Source organism: Bombus pascuorum, chromosome 4, assembly GCF_905332965.1.
Source record: "Bombus pascuorum chromosome 4, iyBomPasc1.1, whole genome shotgun sequence".
In the NCBI taxonomy this organism is placed as follows: domain Eukaryota; kingdom Metazoa; phylum Arthropoda; class Insecta; order Hymenoptera; family Apidae; genus Bombus; species Bombus pascuorum.
The window spans coordinates 12,322,428-12,346,867 of NC_083491.1; the positions used below are offsets into that span (position 1 = coordinate 12,322,428).

Here is a 24,440-nt window from a genome sequence, read left to right on the forward strand (position 1 = left end):
CATGCACGTGAATCTACATGTAAAATAATTAACTAATTCAAATGAAGAGAAGATGTAGTATCATTTCTTGTGAACGAGGCAACAAATCTTCTTATCTTACTATGATATTTTTGCTCATATGAATGATAATCTCTTTTGTTACGTTGCAGTATCTTTTTCCTTTGCGTTCCTTTAATTAATGTATTTTCGCATCAACAGGCGTAGAATCTAAATACGTTGTTCGCATAATAAATTCGAAAAAAATTTGAATAAAAAAGGTTTCACCTTTTGTAAGAATCTTTTTAATTCTTTTGTTTACATACATAAAGACTATTTAATAATCTACCAAATATTATCGTATCGTCAGTCAAAGAAACATATATTCGATGCGAAATATTTTATTTCCGATTTGATACAACTTTTACTTTTATGCTAACTCGTAAATACGTCAGCTTGCTTTTTTACACGCGTCCAGGCGCACTAAAAGAACAGGTAAAATTTAGAAGTCCATTCATTACAACATGTCAAACGCACGACTGTGCAGAAAAAGCCGCTGTGACGTGAAATAAATTATATATAGTAGAGAACATTCCTGCGTACCACAAACGAAATGCGAATTAATGAAAGTAATTACGAGCCATTCAATTGCAGATTCGAAGTGGCTAATCGTTCTTTGCCGGAGAACGAAAAATCACCGACCTTGCCTCCATTGGAATGTTACCTTCTGGTGCTAAATATCGCGTAAGTTTCATCACTAATACGCTCATTATCACATATGGAATGCGAACATTTATGCAAATTTACATTTTCATGAGTACAATTAAAAAAAGTTAAACTCTGATGGAAAATTGTTTTACTAAGTAAATAGTAATTGTTCCACTAAATATTATAACGAGTGTTGTATTTCGGGTATTCTATTGTATATATATTTGTATATTTTTGCATCTTCGAATTTCCTATAAATTGCATAAATATCCGCGGTCTAATTACAAGTAAAATATACCCCTTCTTCTCTTTTTGTAAAATTTCAAATCGCAAGAGCTAAATGTTATTTTCTTTTTTAGATCAGAATATGCGGATTGGAGGCCAGAACTTGGTGCTTTATTGCAACCTGTACCATTCCCAGAAGAAGCTTTCGCTATGAAAGAGGTCCAACAATCGATATTAATGTGCGTAATTAGCCGTTTAGCGAAAGACACAAGATGCGTTGTGCATCGTGTTCTACTTCCGATTAGAGAACCCAGACCTGGATGGATTCATATTGCCGCACCATCCAGTCCGGATTGCCCTGATCAAGGAGAATTGTTTGGCGAAATGGTAATTTTTCATTTTCTTAATCCAAATAAATAGTGCCATATAAATAAAATTGACTTCTTTCTTTATTTATGCGATAGAATAAAAAGGAATTCTTTTTGCCAAATACAAATTTGTGCTAAGAAGCGATATCATCTTTGGTATGATAATATAACATTGATCCCCTACTGTTTTTTTATCCAGTTAACTACCTTACTGGCGTGCTGCTGTCGAAGAAAGAAGTTCATCAGCTGGCTGATGAAACAAGTACGCGACGATTGTATACTATTAGCAGTAAGAGGCTGCGAGGCTGCCCAAGAAGGTCTTTGTTTAATGCTAGAGTGGCATTTATTGTCAAGCAAAGAAGCTAAATTGCAAATAGTTAGTGCGTTAGAGTCAACCACATCAGGCAAGGAACGATACGCAGCTCTTTGCCAGAGACAAAGGAATTTGCAGCAACTTGTGAGTAAAGAGATTACATCTATTTTGGAGCACTGTCAAATACACAATTTTTCAAATAATATGTTGATATAAACTAAATTATATTGAATTTGGTATTTTTCCGATTTATATACTTACTACTGTAAATATATAAATTTTTTAATTGTAAATCAAACAAGAAATATGACTGATTTCAAATATATGTTCATTGTTTAATGGTGATGTAATATCATTATAGATTTTATTTTACAAGAAGAAAAAATAGACGTGACTTGAAATTTCATAAAGGGAAAAGTCCTTTCATGGCCGGGAAGCTGAGAAATAGACAATGATTATTATTACTGTAAGATATATTTCTTTATATGGTATAAGTTTTTGTTTCTATTGAAACAGCTTCGGAAAGGAGGTCCTAGACGATTGACCTTACCAGCCCGAGCGACAGACGCGGACGTTGCCCTTATTCTGAGCGGAAGGGCTCTTGGCAGCTTGGAATACCTCAGTTTGGCCTTTACCTCGGTGACCTCGGCCTGCGCCGAGCAGCTAATCAAATTACCAGCTTTGAGGCATCTGAACTTGTGGGCCACGCAGTTCGGTGACGCTGGCCTACAAATGATTAGCGAACACTTGCAGAAACTGCAGGTCCTGAATCTTTGTGAAACCCCTGTTTCTGATAAAGGAATCTCTAGCTTGGCCTGTAAGGAAATATTGAATGTTAATATCGTTTTGTCCAAAGAGAATGTATCTTGATATGTTTAGTATAAATTTTATGTGAACTCTTATCTGTATATTTTCATAAGATCAATTTTTATTTTAACATCTACTTTCATATATTTAGTACTTTACAACTTAGATATTCATATACTGCACATACAGTGGCTACAAAAAAAATGTTAGCACACCATTAGATCCAAGCAGTACTTTCATATGACTATAAAAATTTGGTACTATGAAAATGAAATATAGAATCTAATAAAGAAACGTTACATTGAAAAATATGTATGTGCCAATACTTTCTGCAGCCGCTGTATGAAGTTAATATAAAATCTTTACTCAATTTCTTAATTAATCTGAACATTTATTCAATCTTTAAATTTTCAGCACTAACGAGTTTAAAAAAGCTGAACCTGAATAGCACGAAACTATCCGTTCAGACGTTCGAATCCCTGAAGAAGTGTTTGCCAGCTCTGCAAGAGTTCGACGTGAGATATACAGACGCTTGGTAGCCAGAGCTTTCTTCTTACATCCAGTCGAACAATTCCAACAACTCCAGTATCAAAGAGAAAAGACAAAGTTAGACGAGATTCAGACGAACGAAGAGAAAGGTTCGAATGGTGAAAACAATTTGATGAGTCGTTGAAAAATATCGTGGCATCTAGTGTATTACGTGCTGTTTTATCGACGAAACGAAGAGAGTTATTTAGACGTAAAAGATGGCTCCCGTATATGGGAGTATACCGGGAGTCATTTAGAGGTGTAGTTAAGAATATGGATAGCTTGAGTTCCAAACGGGACATTTTCCTCGTTTACGTGAGAACAAAAGATATTTTCAATCGTTGTTAAGATTGACTAAAAAAAAAAAAAAAAAAAAAAAAAAAAATATGCACATGTCTAGGACTACAATAAAAGCCTGAAAGAGTAAGATGATTTTACTCGATGAAGAATCGAAGCGAGAAAACTTTCAAGAAGTATCGTTAACTGCCCAAGAATTGACGTTTCGATATAAAGAAAAAAAGAGAGAAGATAAAAAAGAAGGGAACGTTCGAGGACACTCATCGAAGTTAGAATAGAAAGAGAGTGGAAATTCGTAGCGACTCTATAAATAGTTGATTCATGTAGGAATAAGTAAGAGGACATCGAGAGATCGTTTCCGATGGCACAGGGACTTGCTCTTCGGCGACAGGAATCCGAATTATTATTCGGTCAATCGCAAGTCTCCAAGTGCGTTGCCTTTTTCCTGAATCCTACGCGTTACGTTTTATTCCGATTTTAAGCTGTTAACGTTTTTAATTTGAAGATATAATATAATTTATCGATATAGTAATAACGAATAGAGTGTAGATCGTTTAATTTATTATTTGTATATTTATTGAATTTTAGTTTGTAACAGGATATTATTAATTTCTTTTCGATATACTTGATTCGCTTTATTTCGTTCCTTGTAAATATTATTTGATAGACGCGTTATTCTTGAAAGACGTTTCTTCGAATGTGATCTACATAGTTAAGTAAACGTAGTTTTATAAAGGGAACAGAAATATGCATTTAATTGAGATTCGATTTGATTGCGCAGATATCAAAAGGACACCGGATAGAGCTGACGATGAGTGAAAATAGATTCCTGATGATATATTTTTATTTCGGTTCGTTTTTAGTTAGACCATTGAATAAAACAGCCAAGAACTCGTTCACTGTGACTTGCTCTTTTAATGTACATTTTAAAACTCGTTGTTAAGATATCCAACTAACAAGATACTATCTTAAATCTAATGATCTAATCTATAAAGTAAAAATTTGAACTATGTGTATTCTATTAACAAAAATATTATATATCCTCGATGAAGATATTGGGTGTTTGAGAAAGGATAACAAATATTTTAGGCTATTCGTAAAAATAAATAAAGATTTTGATACTAAAAATTTAATAATTTCAGAGACAGTTTATTTATATAATGTAATTAAATTTTCAAAATTAGTAAATTTTATTGAATAATGATATTTGTTTATATATAAAGGGAAAAAGGGATACACAATTATTTATGATTAAAGATATATTGTAAACTTAATTCTATTTTTAATTATAAGTTTTCTTCTGCTTATTTCGATGAGTATTATGTATGTATTTTTAAAGTTCTTGACCCTTTCTTCGACACCCTCTATATTAACAGTTTCTAACCAAACATAATTTGGCAACGTTGACTTCGTCGAACGAAAGATTTACGTGAATTAGTCGTATATACCTTCTATTGAAAATCAAGGTGTTCATTAGTCGGTTACTATACACTTGTACGTACAAATAAAATCGGGGAAGAAAATTTGTCAAAAGAGAAGTGAACGTTATACATGGAAAAGTCGAAAAACAAAGGGACACATTTCAGATATTCAATATTTTAAGACTATAATAAGTGAATAAAATATTTGTCATTTTACCACGTATTCGTTCGAAATTTTTATACGCTTGGTTCATTCCTTGATAAAAGATATCGTTAAGACATTTGCTATTTGTAAGAATCCGAATATCATATTTAATATAATATTAGAACTATCAGAGTAGTTAAAACGACCAATTTCTAATTTTTTATAGAAATTTTGTTTAATTGGAAAATTATAAGTCCCTTTACTTTACGACTTTTATTCGTGAATCGAGAGAAAAAGTGTATGTTGTCATCGTGCAAAGTAATATCATATTTATTTTATTTATATTATAGCTTGTACGCTAGGAGATAAATACGGGTAAACTTCTTACCGAACGAGAGTGTGTTCTCGAAGAAGATTCTTTGCCGAGGATTCTTGCTCTTTTTTCCTTTGAATAGCGCTCAACTGCCTTAGTGATCAAGCTCTGAGCGGCCACTGCCATAACGTGTGCGAACCAGAACAGACTCAACTGTCCGTTGCACTCGTTAGAATCGAGTTTTTCTTTTAAATTTTAACTCTTCGGGTGTTTCGAAAATAATACTCGGCTGCAAAAATAATACTCGACTCCGAAAATGTTGATTGTTTGTCTGGAATATTCTTAGCACTGTTCGACAGTTTCAAAATATCCGGCTTTTGGGGTTCATACTATAATCAGCTTCGAATATTTCAACTATTCAACTGTCCTCTATTTGAGACATTCTACTGTCAAAAGTAATATTTTCTTTTTATAAAAAGTTGAGAATGTCGTATCGTATAAAAATTCAGAAGTACAAATAGCATTTTTATATTACACATAGTAGGATGATTTCATTTCCAAGCGTTGTATATTTTGCAATTAAATCGTAGCTGGTTAAACTTGACGAAAACAGTCGTTCGTTAGTTTTAAGGAGAATGATACGAAACTATATGAACGTGAATTTGAATTTTTTTCTTGTTAATCTTTTTACAATTGTAGAAAAAAATCATATTTATGTATTCGATACCAGCGTTGTTAGATATTTTTTCTTAATGAATAACAATTTGAAAGTACTGCCCTATAAAATAAAACTTATCTAAATGTTAAACAAAATAATTAAGATAATTGTCATATATATATTATTATTATTATTACATATATCTTTTCCATTTTTGAAGGAAAAGTCTTCCGAAATCACGTTTATATCATTTTTCTCGTATTTTCGTTTTCATAGAAAGTATACGCCCAAAATCCGAGCAGCTGTTTTCGAAACACCCTGTACGCGAATCGTGCAAAACGAACTTTACTCTAAGATTCGGAGAAATTTATATTATTAACTTTGTCGATTGTGTGTGACTGTCTTTTCGCCTATGATGAACTAAAATACATATTCTACTCTTCTTCCTCCACCACTTCTCCCTCTTCTTCACTCAAAGAATTTATACACTTTTAAGAAATCGATCAGAGACACTTACAATTAGTAATGTTCTATTTTCTTTGCGAAAACTCTAGGGAAATGTACAATTACGAATGTTTAACCCATTAACTGCCAATTTCTTTTTTCTTCAAATTATCATATGTACATACGTGCGTATAATTCTATAGATTCCAATCTCGATTCCAATGAATTTAATCAATACATGTGTTTGAAATATTAAATTCAAATATGTTCTTCGACAAAAAAAAGGTCCTCATTTAGGTATCATCGAAACCGTGAAATTTACAAATTTCTGATCCCTAATTTTATAGTCTCTAAATGAGGATTATCGCAGATAATGGGTTAATTAATAGAGCAACATTATTATTTTATTTTCATTAATACCTCTGTATATAATATATATATATATAGAATATTAAGAAAGAAAAGATTTAATTTAAGATTTTAAAAGTTTATAGGATCTATGAAGAGAACAATATAGAAAGTGCATGAGTTGATTAACACTAAAGAAAATGGTAAAAGCGCTATAAACTCTTAAAGTCGTGAAATCTGACCTTTTGACGTATGTGTATGTGTACGCCCTATTTTGTAATAGTTGTATAATATTTATTCGGCCTCTCTCCGATGGTTAGTGCATTTAAAATATAACTTCCGATTTATTAAAGAACTTCCTCGGAGAAGGAATTGCTGTAGCTTTGAAACAAATGGTATCTATATGTTCCTTAGTGTAAATATAAAGTTAAGTTTTATTTTTAATTACGATCTCTAGACTTCGACTATTTATATGTAACAACAGGATTTTGCGTTTCCATGCAGAATGTTAACGTAACACATTGACATACATAGGAAAAGTAATAAGCAAAATGGTTATTTAAGCCGAACAGTTTCTATTTTCAAGTATTTATGTTATTTCAAGAAAAATATATATATATATATATATATATATATATATATATATATACTTTTGTACAAGTATATTTACAACTTTTGTAAATGAATAAAAAGCGATAAGAAGTTATCTCTCTCGTCCTTCGATTTACGCGGTTAGACGCTATATTGGTATTATCTTTTTATGGTATTTATTTATGTTAAAAAATTCTTGTTTGTGATCGTACTTAACGCATCATCCTGACCATTCTTTGGTTAATTTTTAATAAAAAAGAAAAGGTTGATTACCTTGGACATTCTGCGCAAAATACCTGAAATAAATATTTTTATACATATACACCAGTTTCTTCTCTTACATACTTTTATTTTTTGCACTAATAAATTACAAAAAGTTTACATTAACAAATTTACGCTTCTCTCAGCCATAATAGAATTATTTGTTGAATAAATTTATTGCGTATATCGAAGGAAGGAGTGTCTAATAAAATCTTATTCGTGATAGAAAAAATAATAAATTATTATGTTTTTTAATTTATAATGGGCCTAAGTATCGTGTATATTTATGTGTTATTTATTTCGATATTTATCATATTTCTTTTTGGTACCTCGCAATATACAATATATTATTAATAAACTACATACGCACCTATTCTTCATTCAAGCAACGCGTAGAAATATTTCGAAAATTATTCTCTCTGTCACGTACAAATGTTCTTCCTAAATTTCGCAACGATTAGTTCATCTTGTATTGTAGACATTTTCTTATACGAACGTGTATATATATAAATTTTTTAATACCTATCGTAAAGAGCCTCGTTATTCCGTGACATTGTAAGTAGACATTCTTTAGTAAAGAAAAAAAAGAACACACACACACAGACACATACACATACACACAAATATGAGAACGTTTTAAATGCGTATACTATCAAAGCGACAAATTTTTTCCAGGCACTTTGATCGACTTTGTCAATCACTTAAAAAAGAGGGAACGATTTAGATGTGCGCTTTTTGAACTGTAACGACCAATGTAAATCGACTGTAAAACGTGTAATTTAGCTATGGAAACTTTTGAAATATTAAAATTACTATTCGAAAGAAAGAGAAAATCTGTAAAAATTTAAATTAGTCATATTGAAATAAGGGCATTTAAGAGATCCAATTATCTAATCTCTTAAGCATTAGAGTTTATATTATTAATTTATTTTATCAGTTACTTTGCATGTTAAACCACCTTTCGTATATCCTATATTCACAATAATCTATAATTCTTCGTATCACTTGTTTCTTCGAGATTAAATGAAATTGTTGAGAGCAGTCACGGCATAAGTCATTTCTAAATACGATTCAATTTACAATGAAAATTAACTTACGCTGTTCCTGATATTTAATTTTGAATTCACGATACCCGTAAAGATTATCAAGAGTATAAAGCTTTAATATGTCCATTTCTTATAAAAGCAACTCCGTATCTTTGCACACATCGGTATAGTAAAACATAATATAATAAATTAATATATTTGATTCAAATCGTTCGGAAAGCGCACAATCATATTTTAATCTTTCCTTGTTAATTAGAGAATTAAGCGTTCGTTGCACACATTCCGTAAAAATATAATCTATTTTTAAGATTTCCCTCGTCCTTAGCTGATGGAAGAAGGTTCATTGAAGGTATTTGTCATGCTGTATCTTTAATTACGTATATTCTTAAATGTTACAAAACTTCGAATTTCATAAAAAAAAAAGAAATAAAAGAGAGAAAAAGGATCACGAAATTTTCCAATGAATTTTGCCCATATTGAATAAAACTCGTAAATATAAATACATATACATACACTTAAGAATATTTTTTAGTTCTCACCACGGGAAACGAACCAAATTCATGATATTCGGCTTAAATAGACAAAATTTTCCTAAAATAATGGAATAAATTTCAAGAAGTTATTAAAGTGAGTCGTAATAGATAAGTTTTGTAGAAGGTCTGATTTAGTTATTCATCTCTACATTTACTTCTTTCTTCAAGTTCGCCGGCAACTCGTTCCATACCAATTTCGGGACAGTCTCTGAAAAATATCATAAAAATTAAGAAATTTTATGAAGATTTTGTCTTTTTAAAAGTATTTAAAGTAAGAGTATTTCTGTTAGAGTTTATTGTTCAGTGATAAGGTTGGACTGCAGGTTCATATTTTGTATACTTTTTAATTTATAACACAATAAATTATTATATAAGGAATGTTAAATTATAATATAAAAATCATTAATTAGGATTATTGTTAAATTATTAGCAAATTTGAAAGAAAAGATGCAAAAAATGCATATGCTAAAGGAAAAGTTCACGTGTGAATTGGTGTGGATTAAATCAGTTATTGTATTATCGCGGATAAATTTGAAGTTTTATTAATATATTGAGTTCAAATTTTAGCTACCGTATTGTTGAAACATTAAAATAGTGAGATTCTGTTTCGAGCCGTTTTACACCTAAATATAGTTTAAGTAAAAGTCTTGTGTTAAATTGTAAATAATTAAAAAATGTATATATTTTATACGTTGTATATGAATTTCTTCATTTATAATTGATGTTTTCGATCTATTATCAGTTTCATTCATTAATCTGTAACTCTTAATTCTTAAATGTATGACATTTATATTATATAGCAATTTTGTTATCTATGCTGAACGACATTAATAAATATATGTATACAGGGTAACATAAAACTTGTAGGCGATATTTATAGGGATACAATGAAAGTAGTTCATATATGAAAATATCGCCTGAGAAGCTTATTTTTAATTATAAATGATTTAATTTCTGCCCTAAAAATTGCGTAATATATTTTCAATGTATCCACCAACGCTCGCAACCAAATTCCAAAAGCAAACCTAGTACCTGTACAAATAAAATCTTACCTTTACACGTATATAACAAATTGGACCAAGTAATCTTTTCCTGGGAGAAACAATAAACACCCAATCTGCCACCTTTCAATGTCGAGTCGTAAACATTTCCTGAGTCAGCTACTAGCTGTTTTCCCTGATAAAGTCGGAACCTAATTAGACCGATGTTAGGTCTATGTAACAGATGCCATCTATACGGTGTCCTTTCTTTCCACCCGATTTTCTTCGGGTCATGCCAAAGAATCTTCACCTGGTTGGGTACATCTTCATTATGCCAAAGGCTGTTTCTAAGAAATTCTCCGGGACCTGTATTTGAGTTGACAAGTTTCAGAAAAACTCCGGGTTCTCCTACTGCTCTGAACGGATTCGGCATCCAATATGGTTGCTGGCCTTTCTTCCAGCATACGACATAGAATCTACGGTTGTCCTGGTAAGAAAATACAAAACCAACGTAATCGTCGTCTCCGTCGTCGTCGATGTAGAACGTGCCCTCGAAATCTACGCCGCTGAATATATCCGGACCTGTTGCAAATGAAGATTTAAAGTCAAGGAAATGAAATTACAAAATTTCAAATGTATCCTTTAGTATGATTAGTAAATTAAATGATATTAGTCTGCTAAATTCTATTTCAGAGAAACGAAATTTCATATCCGTTAATCTGATATTCATTATACAGTAACTACACGAAGCATTTTTGTAAATACTAAATACATATTTTTATCTTCTAATGAGATGTTTTTTATAAGGTTTTATATTTCACTTTTATAGTATCAAATTTTTGCAACCGAAAGTATTAGTAAATGATATGAAATTTAATACACTTGGATCTAATTAATTAATATTACGTAAATGCTGTAGTAAATGTAACTGTGTACAAATACCTTCTGCAGCTACTATAATAAATAAATAAATTGATTAATGGATACAAATTAATACAAATTACTACATTACCAATAGCAAGCCCGGGATCACTATTATAAAGCTGCTGAATTTCAGCCCCTTCGTGGTGTATTACCCAAACAGGATCTATTTGAGCAGTACCAACAGGATCTAAAGCAACGGTAGTATATTTTCTGAAATCTGTTGCCCAAATCAAACTATTGTTAGGACAATTGTCTAATAAATTCTTCACAGTGTCGTTATCATTGTCGTTCCAGCAAGCATCACCAATATTCTCATCTAAATATGTATAATATTTTTTTAAATTTTTATATAATAATCTTTACGGTTCGATGATTCTGTACTTACGATGCGTGCGATGTTGATCCGGATTGTAAACGTAAGGACAATTGTCAATCGTATTGGGCACACCATCATTATCCATATCATCATCGCATTCATCTCCTATACCATCTTGGTCAATATCATTTTGTCCTGAATTCATGATATCAGGGCAATTGTCTCTATCGTCTTGCACACCATCTCTATCTTTATCATTGTCGTTGTCGCAAACATCACCTACCCCATCTTCATCTCGGTCCAATTGGTCCGCATTGTATACATCAGGACAATTATCGCAGACATCGCCAATACCATCCATATCGCGGTCATTTTGATCTGGATTCTTTGTTTTTGGACAATTGTCGTTCTCATTCAAGATAGCTATGAAATTATACATGTTATTGATCATAAAAGATATTCTATTCAAAATGTCTCAAAAAGTATTCAATATAAAGCATTTATAGATAACCGCCTAGTGATACATAATAAATTTGAAGAAAACTTTCGCTAATGGCCTAGGTAGCTTAATTGGGAAAGCACCCGTTCGGTAAGCGGAAAGATCCGGGTTCGAATCCCGGTCCAGTAAACCCGTTTGGATGAACATTTTTCTCTCTAAAATCTCAGAAAAAGTATAAGCTTCTTCTTATGCCCACTAGTAAAATAAATCAATCAGTAATGATTATTTATTTTAATTGATCGATATTTATTGTATAAATCGATGTTATATGGTAGTATCGATAGTTAATCATGCATTGTGGGCAAATGAGGGTGTGTCACAATTGTCAGGTTGGCGCCAGCTTGTAAGAGATGTGAACCACATATTATTTATACATAAGTATAAGAATTTGAGAGAAAAAGGATTCGCCGATGGACTCTCTGGGTAGCTTAATTGGAAAAGCACCCGTCCGGCAAAAAATTTGGGTACGAATCCCACTTCAGCTAAACCCGATTGGCCGAATATTTTTCTCTCTACATATCCAACTTTTTCTTTTAAAACTTTGAAAAAAGCTTTAAAAAGTATTTCGCCGATTTTCTCACATAAATATTTCAAAAGACATTCTATTTTATACAAAAACATCCTTAGAAATGGAGAATACTCTTACCAATATCGATTAGGTATTTTGAAATTAACCTATCGATTAATTAAATTTATCTAAATTTATAATTTTGTCTATCATCTATTACTGAACCTAAAATAAATTTCTCTTTAAAATCTCACCATCGTTATCAATGTCATCGTCACAGGCGTCACCGATACCATCATCGTCAGTGTCCTTCTGCTTTAGATTTTTTACCAGAGGACAATTATCGCAGACATCGCCGATAGAATCACGATCACTGTCTTCCTGGCTAGGGTTCGGAATTAAAGGACAGTTGTCCGAAGGATTCAAGATACCATCGTTATCAGCGTCTGGATCACAAGCATCGCCCAAACCATCTCCATCCGCATCCTCTTGTCCAGTATTTGGTATAAATGGACAGTTGTCCATACGACAACGTAAATCATGACAACGGAGGTTTCTATCAGGAATTCCATCGCTGTCTCTGTCCGAGCCACACATCAGTCCATCCCCTGCCCATCCAACGCGACACTAGAAATTGTATCTTTTGATGTAAATTGTAAACTTGATATATAATTTGATTGTTTTGTCTAGAATACATATATATATATATATATGGACTTAAAAGAGTAGTTGCGTTAGATTTGTTCTCTTACTCTGCATATGTATTCATTGGTGTTTGTACAAATGCAATCGGCGTTTACATCGCCAAATGTTTGATTTCCCACGTAACCTGTTCTACAAGTACCACATCTATACGAGCCCTGAAGTGTTAATAAGAATTGTTAAGTTGGAAATACAATTAAAAATATAATAAGGAAATAACTTCAATATTTAAATTGTATCTATTGAATTTATTTGAATTGTTACGAATTTTTGCAAAAACTACCTCCGTATTAATGCATGTCACATATGGATCGCATCCTCCATTGTTATTTTCGCATTCATTTATGTCTTGGCAAATTTGCTTGCGAACCATTGCGATTTCCAAACCGACTCCTTCGACTGTAGGTCCAGCAAATCCTGGTGGACAAGATTCGCATTTGAATCCTGGTTGAAGATTGATACATCGTACTCCTGGATGACAAGGTTGAGCTAGCTCGCATTCATTTATATCAACACACGTAGATCCATTACCCATTAATCCGTTTGGGCAAGAACCGCATCTAAAAATCATTATAGTTCAGTCAAAAACCTTGGAATAGTCCTTTTCAATTTTTTTACACTTTATAATAGATAATTGTAATTTACATTTAACACTTTAAGTTCAATTAAATTACAATTAATTTCACTTAAATTATAGAAATTTATGGATTGGCTTGACATTTTCATTTCATTACTTGAAATACGGCGGATGAAGAATTGGATCACATTTCACATCCGGGTAGCAAGGATGAGGCTCACAACCACCTCTAAATCGTTCGCAGCGTCTACCATCACCTACGTAACCGTTGGGACAATTGCCACACCTGAAATATTGTTATTCATTACATTACAATTCATATCCTTTTCGATATCCAATGTGCGTTGTCTAAATGTTTCTCCCTAAGTAACATAAGGATCAAGGATGGGTACACCTATATATCGTACTTCGAAAAGTGAAATTTCTGCATACGTTCGTAATTCAATCGCCGGGAACTGTATTGTAATTAATTAAATGATTCTACTCGTACCTGTATCCATCCGCGCGGTCGTAGCAACGGACCCCGTAAAAGCAAGGGTTGTGCGCGCAACTAATTTTCACGCAACGATATCCATCACCGGTGTATTGCGGAGGGCACGCTCCGCACTGTGGCCCGCGTGGTGTGTTAATGCAGTCAGCGCCCGGGAAGCAGGGCGATTTGTAATCGCAACTAGGAGGAGGAGCCGCCGTGGTCATCGATGAAACTGTGGAATTACCAGGATCAGGAACTTGTCAGGATATCGCTATTCCAAGAAGAAACCTCGACCATATTGCGACTCAACAGATTTCCGCCTGTGCTTGGAATCCACTTTAATGCTACAATTACTAATGGTTAATCTATCATTTATCTCTACTAAACTAGTTAGAGTCACAGATTTTTGAAAATATCTATAACCCAAGGCAAAATAGTTCTTTTTACCCATAGAGGAAAAATATACCTTCTATGGAATATTCTTCGTACATATATCTAATTAATAGCTTTTAGTACTTCGTATATATATTATAAATACCAGAAATATTTTAGAATATCATTTCATGTTCTATTTGTAGTTTCGATTTAAGCATCATATTGTTATACATTTGAGCAATTTTTTGGAAAGATTTCGGAAAAAGTTTTCGTAAATTAGTTATTTTGTTTTTGACAACTTTTGTTTAGTTTCTGTATTAGTTTCTGATGCCTTCGCGACAATTTAATAGTTTATTCAGCATTTTCTATTCCTGTAATTTCTTCTCAGATTATAATCACGCTGCCAATATCATTTTCCTCAATTTAAATATTAGTCGTTTCAGTTAAGACGTCACTTCTCGATCTAATCGCGTTGCTTTCCGATCATACGAATTAATCTAGTGATTCAAGGAACTTTATTCCTAATCATTCTCTTAAAAAAGTAAGAATACGAGTCACAACATTATTCCATTTTGCCAGAAATGTACATTTATTGCAATGTAAGGCCGTATTATACATTTATTTAGATGCTCTTTCATTGTTTATAATATTAACAACTATTTGCACACTTGTGAAAATCGTTACTAAAAAAATTGTCTCGAAAATAGAAAAGGATTGAGAAAAATTAAATTAAAAAATATTATCGAAGAACAAATAGAAAATTAAAAGCAGTTAACAATAAAGATATCTTTCGTGTATGTAATTCTTTCAATACCCACCAGGAGGTACACGACATGCTGCGCAATTTTCAATTAATTGTCGAAGATGTCGCATTTCCAGTTTCTGAAAGGAAAACCATATTAATCAAGAACTGTTCATTAAATATTCTTGAATAATTATAGACGACGTTATTACTCACGTTTAATTCTATTTCTCTCCAGACCTTCCTAGTAGCTTCGATCAGCTCGTTTAATGTCCTCACGATTTGAAAATCCATTAAACAAACTGCAAAATCACATTTTCTTAAGATTTTGAAATCATCAGAAATAAAAAATAATGATCGGTGTTAGATAACACACTATCTACATATTTTATTTCCTAAAATTCCATTATAATAGTTACTATCTTAAACAATTAGAATAGTTAAGATATTAAAATTTATTAATAAACTGTAGTTTTTTTGTGCAAATTCGTCTTTTCCAAAATACAATTAAGGAAAGAGAACCCAGATAGAAAATTGTTTTAATTACCAGATATTATAGGAAACACTATACTATAGTTATTTTAAGCATTTTTTCGTGTTATCTACGTATAATGTACAATTTTATACGTTCAATCTTTCTACAAGTGCATAAATATCCGCAGTTTATTTATTAACTCATTTTTCGCATGATTCACTTCAATTACAGCTTACCCTTTTCGTTCAGACTCTGAATCCCTATGTCCCCTCTTCGTGGAAATCTCTTATGATACAAGTTTGACTGACTCAATGGATCCAATTCACCAAAATTATTCCATTCCATGAAATTGTCGTAAAAAGGTCCGTCAAAGTATTCAGATCGTGTTTTCTGACGCGAACGTTTCACATGACTCGAAACATCTTCTTGATTAGTTTCAACCTCACTTATAGAATGATATTTCTTAGGATGTTTAGCAGGATGATAATCGTGTTTCGATTGAGATGATTGTTTAAAATCTGGATCGTCGAAATCTTCAAGTGAACTTGTATCTTCAGACGCATCTGAAGTTTCAGTTGTGGAGTTTTCATTGTTTCCTGATTTTCTACGAGATGGATTAATCTCGAGTGAAAATTCGTCGGAATTACTATCAGACTGGTCGTTACTTGATGCAGGAATTGATTCGTCAGACTCAACAGACTCTTTGTACTCATCCGATAACGTGCCTAGACCGGCCAGATAGTTGGGACAATTTTCTTGTTTCAGAGCGTCGCTGACGGATAATAAGGGATACACCTTTACGTGACTTCTCCTTTCTCTAAACTGAAGACACAAGTTTTCTAAGTTAAATTCTTTAGACTGAAAGTTCTATAATTGTTAAAAATAATAAATATACAGCAATAAAGTAATATTTTTCACAATACAACTAGTTGAGTTTTGGAATTCTTTTTCTATTGATATAATACTGCATATATGTATATTATAGATGTTTTACATTTAGATTGAAATATCTGTATATATCAAATCTTTTAGTTATATATATTAAGATAGAAACATTAGCTATCATCATTATATAGAAAAATGACGCTCAGTTTAATGCGTTTTTCAGTTATAATACAAAGAGTAACAACGAAGTATTACAAGTAGTAAATAGTGCTACTTCCTTTACAAGATTATTTCTAAACAACGCAACGTCACTTAAAAGAAGAAAAACTAAGACGATTTGTATATTAACCAGCTTATTCATGAATATTTAAATAACGAAAAGACAAGAGCGAGAAGAAAAAAAGGCTCGTTTTCTCTCTCTTTTTAGCTCATAAATTACGATCATCGTGGTTCTTTTTGTATGCATATCTCGAGCGCAAGAAAGCAGACCGTGAATATTCAATAATGATGAAGTCTAAGCGAATCGAAATCGATTCACTATGCTTAAATGTGTTACGCGAGTTAACAGCTACACGCAATAAATGCGAGCAGCCTTGGACTGACTCGCCATATTTGGAATAGCATCATCCTACGATATCTAACGTCACCGGTTCTCTGGTAACAACCGTGAAATTCTTCAATGATAGATGAAAGAATGCATGTTTTGGTTGTTTGTCCTTTGACAAAACAGAAACAAAAAAGAAAGAAATTGTAAAAAGAGAAAAAGGAAAAACAATTACTTTGACCCAATTGAATTTGTTCACTCCACACCATTATAGACGTCCGTACGTCACGGGATAAGAGAACAATAAAGTAATTATTAAAACACCCGAAGAAGTAATCAACGTGAAGTGTTTAATATTTAGTTTAATATTAGTATTTTTTTTAATATTGTTACTAATATTCGTAACTCAAGTATTTAGGCTTAGAAGACTTCAAACATCTATTATTTGTAATTCTTTGATAATAAAGGCTCACCACTTCTACAAGAGAATCATCTTCATTTTCTGCTACCTTACGGAAGCTTTCCTTCAAGTGCAACATGCCTTGATAAATGCAATCAACGTAAACGTCTATTTCGGGATCAGGTTTATTCTGATGCACGAAGACGATTATTTTCTTCCATGGAGCATTCACGTTCTGAATTTCCAAGTGCTCTGTAGTTCGATGACCATTTCGGTTAGTCTTCTCGTAGATGACTAAAATAGAGTTAAAATGAATTAGTAAGAAATATATACAATAATATTTTTTTTATAGGAATCAAATAATTTGTATTTGGAATATTCTTACTTCGATTAGTTTGCCTGTCGAATTTAAATATCATTTTTGACTTCGATTTCTCGTATTTTACAGCTAGAAAAATATCAATCGCTGCTTCTGATTGTTTCTTTTTTGATTTAGTGTTGAAAGCAACAATCACAAAGTCATTGTAGTCCCATGTTTCTCGAAGACTTGTCGCCAACCCTGTAAGCATTTGTAACATGGAAAACTATTAATTAATTTCATTATCAGAAACTCTGACTTGTTATCATTTCAGGAATGTTATCGTGCGCTTATCACCTTCAATGCTCAGAGGAAAGGTTTCATGCAGAGCTTCACGAATTTCCGAGAGTCCACACAGGATTGTATCGAATTTCGATATCGTTTGTTAGTGGACTGCGAATTTTTTCGAACTTATTTTAAAGATAGAAAGATATACAACAAAGCATATTATATGAAAGAAAACATATGAAATGTTCAAAGTATATACCGGTTAGGTATAATATTCAAAGGATGAAATAAATCTTTACCTATTCTTTTACTTGTGCTTATAAAGATATGAATTTGCATAAATATCCGCAGCCTAATTATAAAATATTTCTTTTGTCTATTGTTTATCTCAAAATAGTAGAAAAAATGTCGTTAGTAAATTTGTATAAAAAAAAGTTGTTTTCCTAAAGATAGATGAATTACTTCCATAATTGGCGAGCATGAAAATAGTCATTTCAAGTTAAACTGTTGTAAAAACTATTTATCGTTCCTTGCGTGCCGTTACCGGGTTTCTTGTCAAGTTGTATGGGGACTGGTTTGCAACACCGTAAACACCTTATGGGAACGTTCTGCCTCTACTGTTTTACTATGACACAGTTTACTTTGCTTCCAAGACTATAGGAGGAGTATAATAATTTTAAAAAACGTAAGGAAAGATAGAGAAAAATTAATTAGAATTGATAATAAAGAATCTAGGTTGTAGATATGTGATTCAAGATCTATATTTTAATTAGCTTTTTAACTCGCAGTTTATTTTACTTTTAGCATTATAAGATAGGAAACATTAATTCATATTTGAAATCTTCTAGATTCTATATTATACTTGTAGATATCCAAAGATTCTTATACTATATTTGTACTAATTAACAAATTTAGTTGTGACCAGAAAATTATTTTTATCCAGACTTTTGTCAAGCTTGATATTAAATATTTTATACCTATATTGGAAACATTAGATTTATCTGTTATCCAAAATTCTTAATACTTAAAAATTATAAAATTTTCCAATCTTCAAAATGTTATTATATTATATATATCCTCAAAATGTTATTATATTTACAGAATTAATCAACTAGAATTAAAAATTTTTGGAATTAAAGTCTTGTATTTTTAATTTATAAGCTAAAAGCTATAAATTAATTACGAAAGCCACATTCATAGAGTTGATAGATCTTCTATGTCATTGCCATTGATCTTCCACTTTTATTTTTAAATTGTTTACTAATTGTTTACTAACGTCCACAAATAAAAATAATTACATAATAAATTTAATAAACGAAAAACATGAAAATAATCGTTTCATCTTACCTTTATCCAATTTCACGTTACAATCAGCGACGTAAACAACGAATAGTATCGCGAAGATCAACGACGCGATAATATGCATTTTAAATCACTATCTTCCGAATTTAATCGATTATTTTTCCGCGAGATCGATTAGCCAACTTTATTTTTTTTTTTTTCTTTTGCGTCGTATTTATGGTTTATTCCGACTGCGAATTGATTAAGGTTAAGGCGTACTGATCTAGAATAAATAAATCGTGATGAATAAAATCGTGGAACGTTGGCAGGACGTTCATCGACTGAGACATGGAAAAGCCTACCGACGACTTTATAACTCACCCACGGAAATTTCCGAGTACAGAGTCGTTGTCCGTGGCATATAGAACGAAAGGAATTGATACATCTACAAATAATTACTTTATAAACACCTCTTCTTTCCTTATTCATAACTACGCCCAATATTTAATCTAATAATTCTGGTTAAAAGTCATTTAATATCTTCATTATCTCTAAAACATAAAAAGGACCAATAAAATAAAATATTTATAGAACTATGTACACTAAATTAATAATTACTGGAATGATATTTTGGAATTCAAAACTAATAAATTTCTATATAATTATTAAATATTGCAATTTAATATTTCATGACATAAAATGTATTGTATTAAGAGATTTTACAGCAATTAGAATAATCCTTATATTCTCTTTTAATTGAAGCATAATGTATGACTTAATTTATTCTTATAAGTTGCTCTACGTTTCTTAAATATAAGTATACTATACTATAAATTATACCGAAAAATGTCTCAGATAAAAGTTGAATAGCTTCAACGGGAGCATATTTTAATGTTAAGTTAGTTTCTCTATAAGTAGTCCTATAAAGATCTTGTGAAGATCACCCTTACAAATAATTATTTTATAAACACCTCTTCTTTCCTTATCCATAACCACGCCCAATATTTAATCTAATAATTCTGGTTAAAAGTCATTTAATATCTTCATTATCTCTAAAACATAAACAAGACCAATAAAATATTTATAGAACTATGTACACTAAATTAATAATTACTGGAATGATATTTTGAAATTCAAAACTAATAAATTACTATATGATTGTTCAATATTGCAATTTAATATTTCATGACGTAAAATGTGTGACTTAATTTATTCTTATAAGTTGCTCTACGTTTTTTTAAATATAGGTATACTATACTATAAATTATACCGAAAAATGTTTCAGATAAAAGTTGAATAGCTTTAACGGGAGCATATTTTAATGCTAGCTTAGTTTCTCTATAGGTAGTCGTATAAAGGTCTTGTGAAGATCACCCTTGTTTTTTTTAATGAAATTATATAGTTTTAATACATTAATCGATGCAACTTGAGATTTTCTATAAAAACTTATTAATCTACTTATGTCGAAAAACTATTAGTTTAGTAGATATTTTTACGTTTATTTTGTAAAACTTATTATATGAAACACAAGGAAAATAAATACAAAAGTAATGCCTTGCATTAAATTCTTTCATTTAATTAAATCAGCTGATTTATTTACGTTCCAAATGATCAGTAGCTTCTAGTAACTTAAGACTTTTTTTAATTGAAAGAATGTTCATTGAGAATTATTATATCAAGTAGTCCTTTTTCTCGTCCGGAGGCTTGAACAAATGTTGATGTACTTATTAGGCTCTGTATTAATTGAAAAGCTTAGAGGTTTTGAGAAAATTGCAACTAGGCAGAATCACGAAGAAAATAATGAAGGTCAATTTTTACAACTTTTTTATCTGAGCCTGTAATGAAAATTTAAACAATACGTTTTGTAGATTTATGTCAGTTACAATATGTACGTGCTGAAAATTTGATCGATGAAATTTTTATGAACCTGTAATGAAAATTTAAACAATACGTTTTGTAGATTTATGCCAGTTATATATGTACGTGTTGGAAATTTTGTCGATGCAATTTTTATGAGCCTGTAATGAAAATTTGGACAATGCAAAAATTTCATCGATCAAATTGTCAGCATGTACATATTATAACTGATATAAATCTACAAAACGAATTGTTTAAATTTTCATTAGAGGCTCAGATAAAAAAGTTGTAGAAACCAACCTTCACTATTTTTCTTGCAATTCTCACCAATTGCAATTTTATCAGCAATCTTTTTACACATTATCTAGTAAATTAATTCGTCTAGCTTCTCAAAAAATGTCAAGTTGTTTGATCCGATTTTAAAAGGGTTATTGTGTTTTAAAGAGTATCCGAATATTAATGACGACCACTGTATATTACAGTATTTTACAGTGTGCACGGTTGTTACAGTCTTGCATATAAAATAGCACTGTTCATTTTTATCTTTTTCTCCAGGAAAATGAAAATTTAGTGAAATTAAAAAATAAATTAAGTCAAAAGGAAATTATTGACAGCTTCAGTGCATGATGAAAGATCTAAAAGTGAGCAAGGTTGTGTCATTCTCTATGAGGGTATGCTGATTACACTTTACAAAACAAGATTTTATCCCATCAAACAGGTATATATGCAATATATACAATCATATACAGAATTGGACATAAAATTTATGATTTCTAGGAAGTCATGTCGAAAATTTAACTAAAATTTTTCTTCTAGATAGTTGTATGCATTGTTTAAAAATTTCTTGTTAAAGAATACAGCAATTTTATCAGTCAAGCTTTTAATACAAAGCCTGGTAAGTACTTACATCAACAGCTGTTAAAGCGTCCGAATGGGAGAAAAGAATACTGGATAGACTAGATCTCAAAGAACATTTTCTCAATTAAAAAAAATTTTTGTTATTGAAAGTTATTGAATATCTGGAACGTAAATAAGTCAGCTGATTTAAATAAATAAACAAAAAGACCATAGGACCTACTTTCAGTAATTTGTTATCTTACCATCAGAGGACTAAAATCTAAACTATGCCTCCACTAAGTTCCCTAATACACTCGTTTCATGCTAAATCGATAAAGTTGGGAATGACATTAACACGACAATTGGTCTGTGTCAGGGGATCAGATGATTCTATACTGTGTCTCGTGGTTCCATACCTATGGGTATATACATATTACCTGATGTTATATGTGCATTTACATAGTATACAATTACTGTTCATTCTAAAACATAACCTATAAGCATCCAGGTGAATATCAACAGAAATGAATGTACCAACTAGAAGAATTTGTACGAAAGTAGGAAAACCATATATTGTCATTGTTCGATCTCTGAGTAAAGAAACTTTATCTCGATGGTGGTGTAAGCTTACAAATCAGAAACCAAATCGCAAGACTTTTAGAAGTGATATTTATGGAATGGAACCTTATGAATCCAACTACGAGTCAAGTGAAAAAATTAGTTTCCCTGCATATTGTTTATTGGTAAGCTAGAAACAAAAAGTGTCATATATTACAGAGAATTGATTATTATAAACAGTATCTTTTTGTATCGAAAAATTGAAAAACAGAGTGTACCAATTGGTGCATTTTTACTTGGTACGTGGCAAGTTCAAAGGCTTAAATGGAAAACAGATTTAGTGGAAAAGCTAAAAAAGCGTACTAGTCATGAACCTTTTGAATTACCAGAAAAGTAAGGCGAATAAAATTTATAATATTTTTACTATTATAGAATTATATGGAACAATAATCAATTTTATTCAGTTTAGAAGATTTGGAGACAAAGGAATATTATCCTATTAGAGTAAGAGGAACATTTTTATATGACAAAGAGTTTATGGCAGCGAATAGAAGCCTGATAAAAGATGGTAAACCATCAGATGCCAATTTTTCTTTTGGAAGTAGATCAGAAAGGGGATATCATATTATTACACCCTTTAAGTTAGCAGATAGAGAGTAAGTAGAGATGTACTAAAAGGATGTACTTTTATTTCTCTTTTGTTTTAAAGTTTAAAATATTTTGCAGCTTAACAATTCTGGTAAATCGTGGCTGGATTCCAAAAACATTAAAAAATTCACCACAGAGACACCAATCTGAGGTAGAAGGTGAACAAGAAATTGTAGGAATTTTAAGAATGAGTGAAAGAAGACCACCTTTTGTTCCTAAAAATCGTCCACATCATAATATGTGGTATTATAGGTATGTAAAAATATTAGTACTATAATTCCCAAATAAATCTTTGTTTATTTTCCAGAGATGTAAATGAAATGGCTGAAAAGGCAGACACGTCTCCTATATATCTCGAAATGAGCATTAACAACAATTTGAATCAGTACCCAATTAGTGGTCAAACAAGAGTGGAATTACGAAATGAGCATTTAAATTATCTCCTCACATGGTATTGTCTGTCTGGAGCTACTGCGTACATGTGGTACTGGAAATTCATAAAAGGAATACCATTAGCACATTGAAAACAAGCATTGAGTATGCATTTAAATCATAAGGAAAATAGTTATCATGCGCATGTATATATAAAAATCATATATTATTAATCTAATATTTTTTTTGTAATTCAATCCTAGTAATTTAATAAATAAAGTATATTATTACAATTATTCTATACCACAACAAAGTGATTGTACTATGCTAATAAGAGAATATCAATTCTTCATTTAAAAATGTCGCTTTTTATTATCATAACAACAACAGTGATAACCACTACTAACAAAATTGTCAACAATGGTCACGGTATACAATTACATTGAAGAAGTCAGCATAGAAAATACAAATATGAAAATATACCATACAAATATGAAAATACACCATGTACATGCTACATTGACTTTCCTTTCCTTTTTTCTTTTTAATCATTATATGTACGTATTTACTCTAGTGTAATAATCACGGCTTTCGCAATCCGTGAGTAACCATTCAAATGATAACTGCGACAAGGGGACATATTTATTGAACTTTTCAATTTGTCGTGCCTTCATAAAATTCCGTGATTGACAGCCATATGTATATCATCGTAACAACATATAATTGATCATGGCACCCTCCAGCATTTTCAGGTACTGAAAGAGGTATTATATTTGTCTTTTTATTACATTTAAAAGATGAACATATATCACGTTTGAACGTAGCATATGAAATACAAAGTTTTACATATATTCTGAAATAACGAGTACCTGCCCAGACCAACAATTTTGTAAACGGTGTATATTATCATCTTACATCAT

General features: G+C 31.2%; 3 protein-coding genes across 6 annotated transcripts in view; 2 read left to right on the plus strand and 1 right to left on the minus strand.

Moving 5' to 3' along the window:
- Positions 1–8,892, plus strand: part of LOC132906503 (C-Maf-inducing protein-like) — a 25,998-nt gene extending 17,106 nt beyond the window's left edge. For all 4 annotated transcript variants that reach the window (XM_060958749.1, XM_060958750.1, XM_060958752.1 and 1 more), the window contains 5 exons: positions 631–720; positions 1,044–1,296; positions 1,477–1,734; positions 2,107–2,407; positions 2,812–8,892. In XM_060958749.1, coding sequence (XP_060814732.1) covers positions 631–720; positions 1,044–1,296; positions 1,477–1,734; positions 2,107–2,407; positions 2,812–2,936 — 1,027 coding nt within the window. In that variant the 3' untranslated portion in view covers positions 2,937–8,892. The remainder of the gene's footprint in view (positions 1–630; positions 721–1,043; positions 1,297–1,476; positions 1,735–2,106; positions 2,408–2,811) is intronic.
- On the minus strand, positions 8,814–19,613 carry LOC132906500 (cartilage oligomeric matrix protein). The gene is made up of 15 exons (XM_060958745.1): positions 19,315–19,613; positions 17,767–17,940; positions 17,455–17,675; positions 15,789–16,374; positions 15,294–15,379; positions 15,154–15,217; positions 13,979–14,192; positions 13,646–13,774; positions 13,195–13,471; positions 12,962–13,069; positions 12,464–12,836; positions 11,272–11,625; positions 10,975–11,202; positions 10,035–10,544; positions 8,814–9,190 (listed from the first exon to the last, which is right to left on the minus strand). Exons 1-15 carry the CDS (start codon positions 19,391–19,393, stop codon positions 9,114–9,116), a joined length of 3,480 nt encoding a protein of 1,159 aa, XP_060814728.1. The 5' UTR covers positions 19,394–19,613; the 3' UTR covers positions 8,814–9,113.
- Positions 19,614–22,319: 2,706 nt separating this feature from the next.
- LOC132906515 (surfeit locus protein 1) lies at positions 22,320–24,170 on the plus strand. Its single transcript, XM_060958769.1, has 5 exons — positions 22,320–22,685; positions 22,772–22,893; positions 22,965–23,156; positions 23,227–23,400; positions 23,456–24,170. Exons 1-5 carry the CDS (start codon positions 22,467–22,469, stop codon positions 23,670–23,672), a joined length of 924 nt encoding a protein of 307 aa, XP_060814752.1. The 5' UTR covers positions 22,320–22,466; the 3' UTR covers positions 23,673–24,170.
- Positions 24,171–24,440: the final 270 nt, after the last annotated feature.

Bases quoted from the DNA above. Each gene is read 5' to 3' on its own strand.
- LOC132906500 (XM_060958745.1), bottom strand. From the start codon at position 19,393: ATGCATATTATCGCGTCGTTGATCTTCGCGATACTATTCGTTGTTTAC. The intron at 15,380-15,788 runs GTAAGCTGTAAT...GTGATTTTGCAG, and splicing joins TCAGAGTCTGAACGAAAAGG to TTTGTTTAATGGATTTTCAA. The intron at 15,218-15,293 runs GTGAGTAATAAC...TTTTCCTTTCAG, and splicing joins GGAGAGAAATAGAATTAAAC to AAACTGGAAATGCGACATCT.
- LOC132906515 (XM_060958769.1), top strand. From the start codon at position 22,467: ATGAATGTACCAACTAGAAGAATTTGTACGAAAGTAGGAAAACCATAT. The intron at 22,894-22,964 runs GTAAGGCGAATA...AATTTTATTCAG, and splicing joins CCTTTTGAATTACCAGAAAA to TTTAGAAGATTTGGAGACAA. The intron at 23,401-23,455 runs GTATGTAAAAAT...TTTATTTTCCAG, and splicing joins CATAATATGTGGTATTATAG to AGATGTAAATGAAATGGCTG.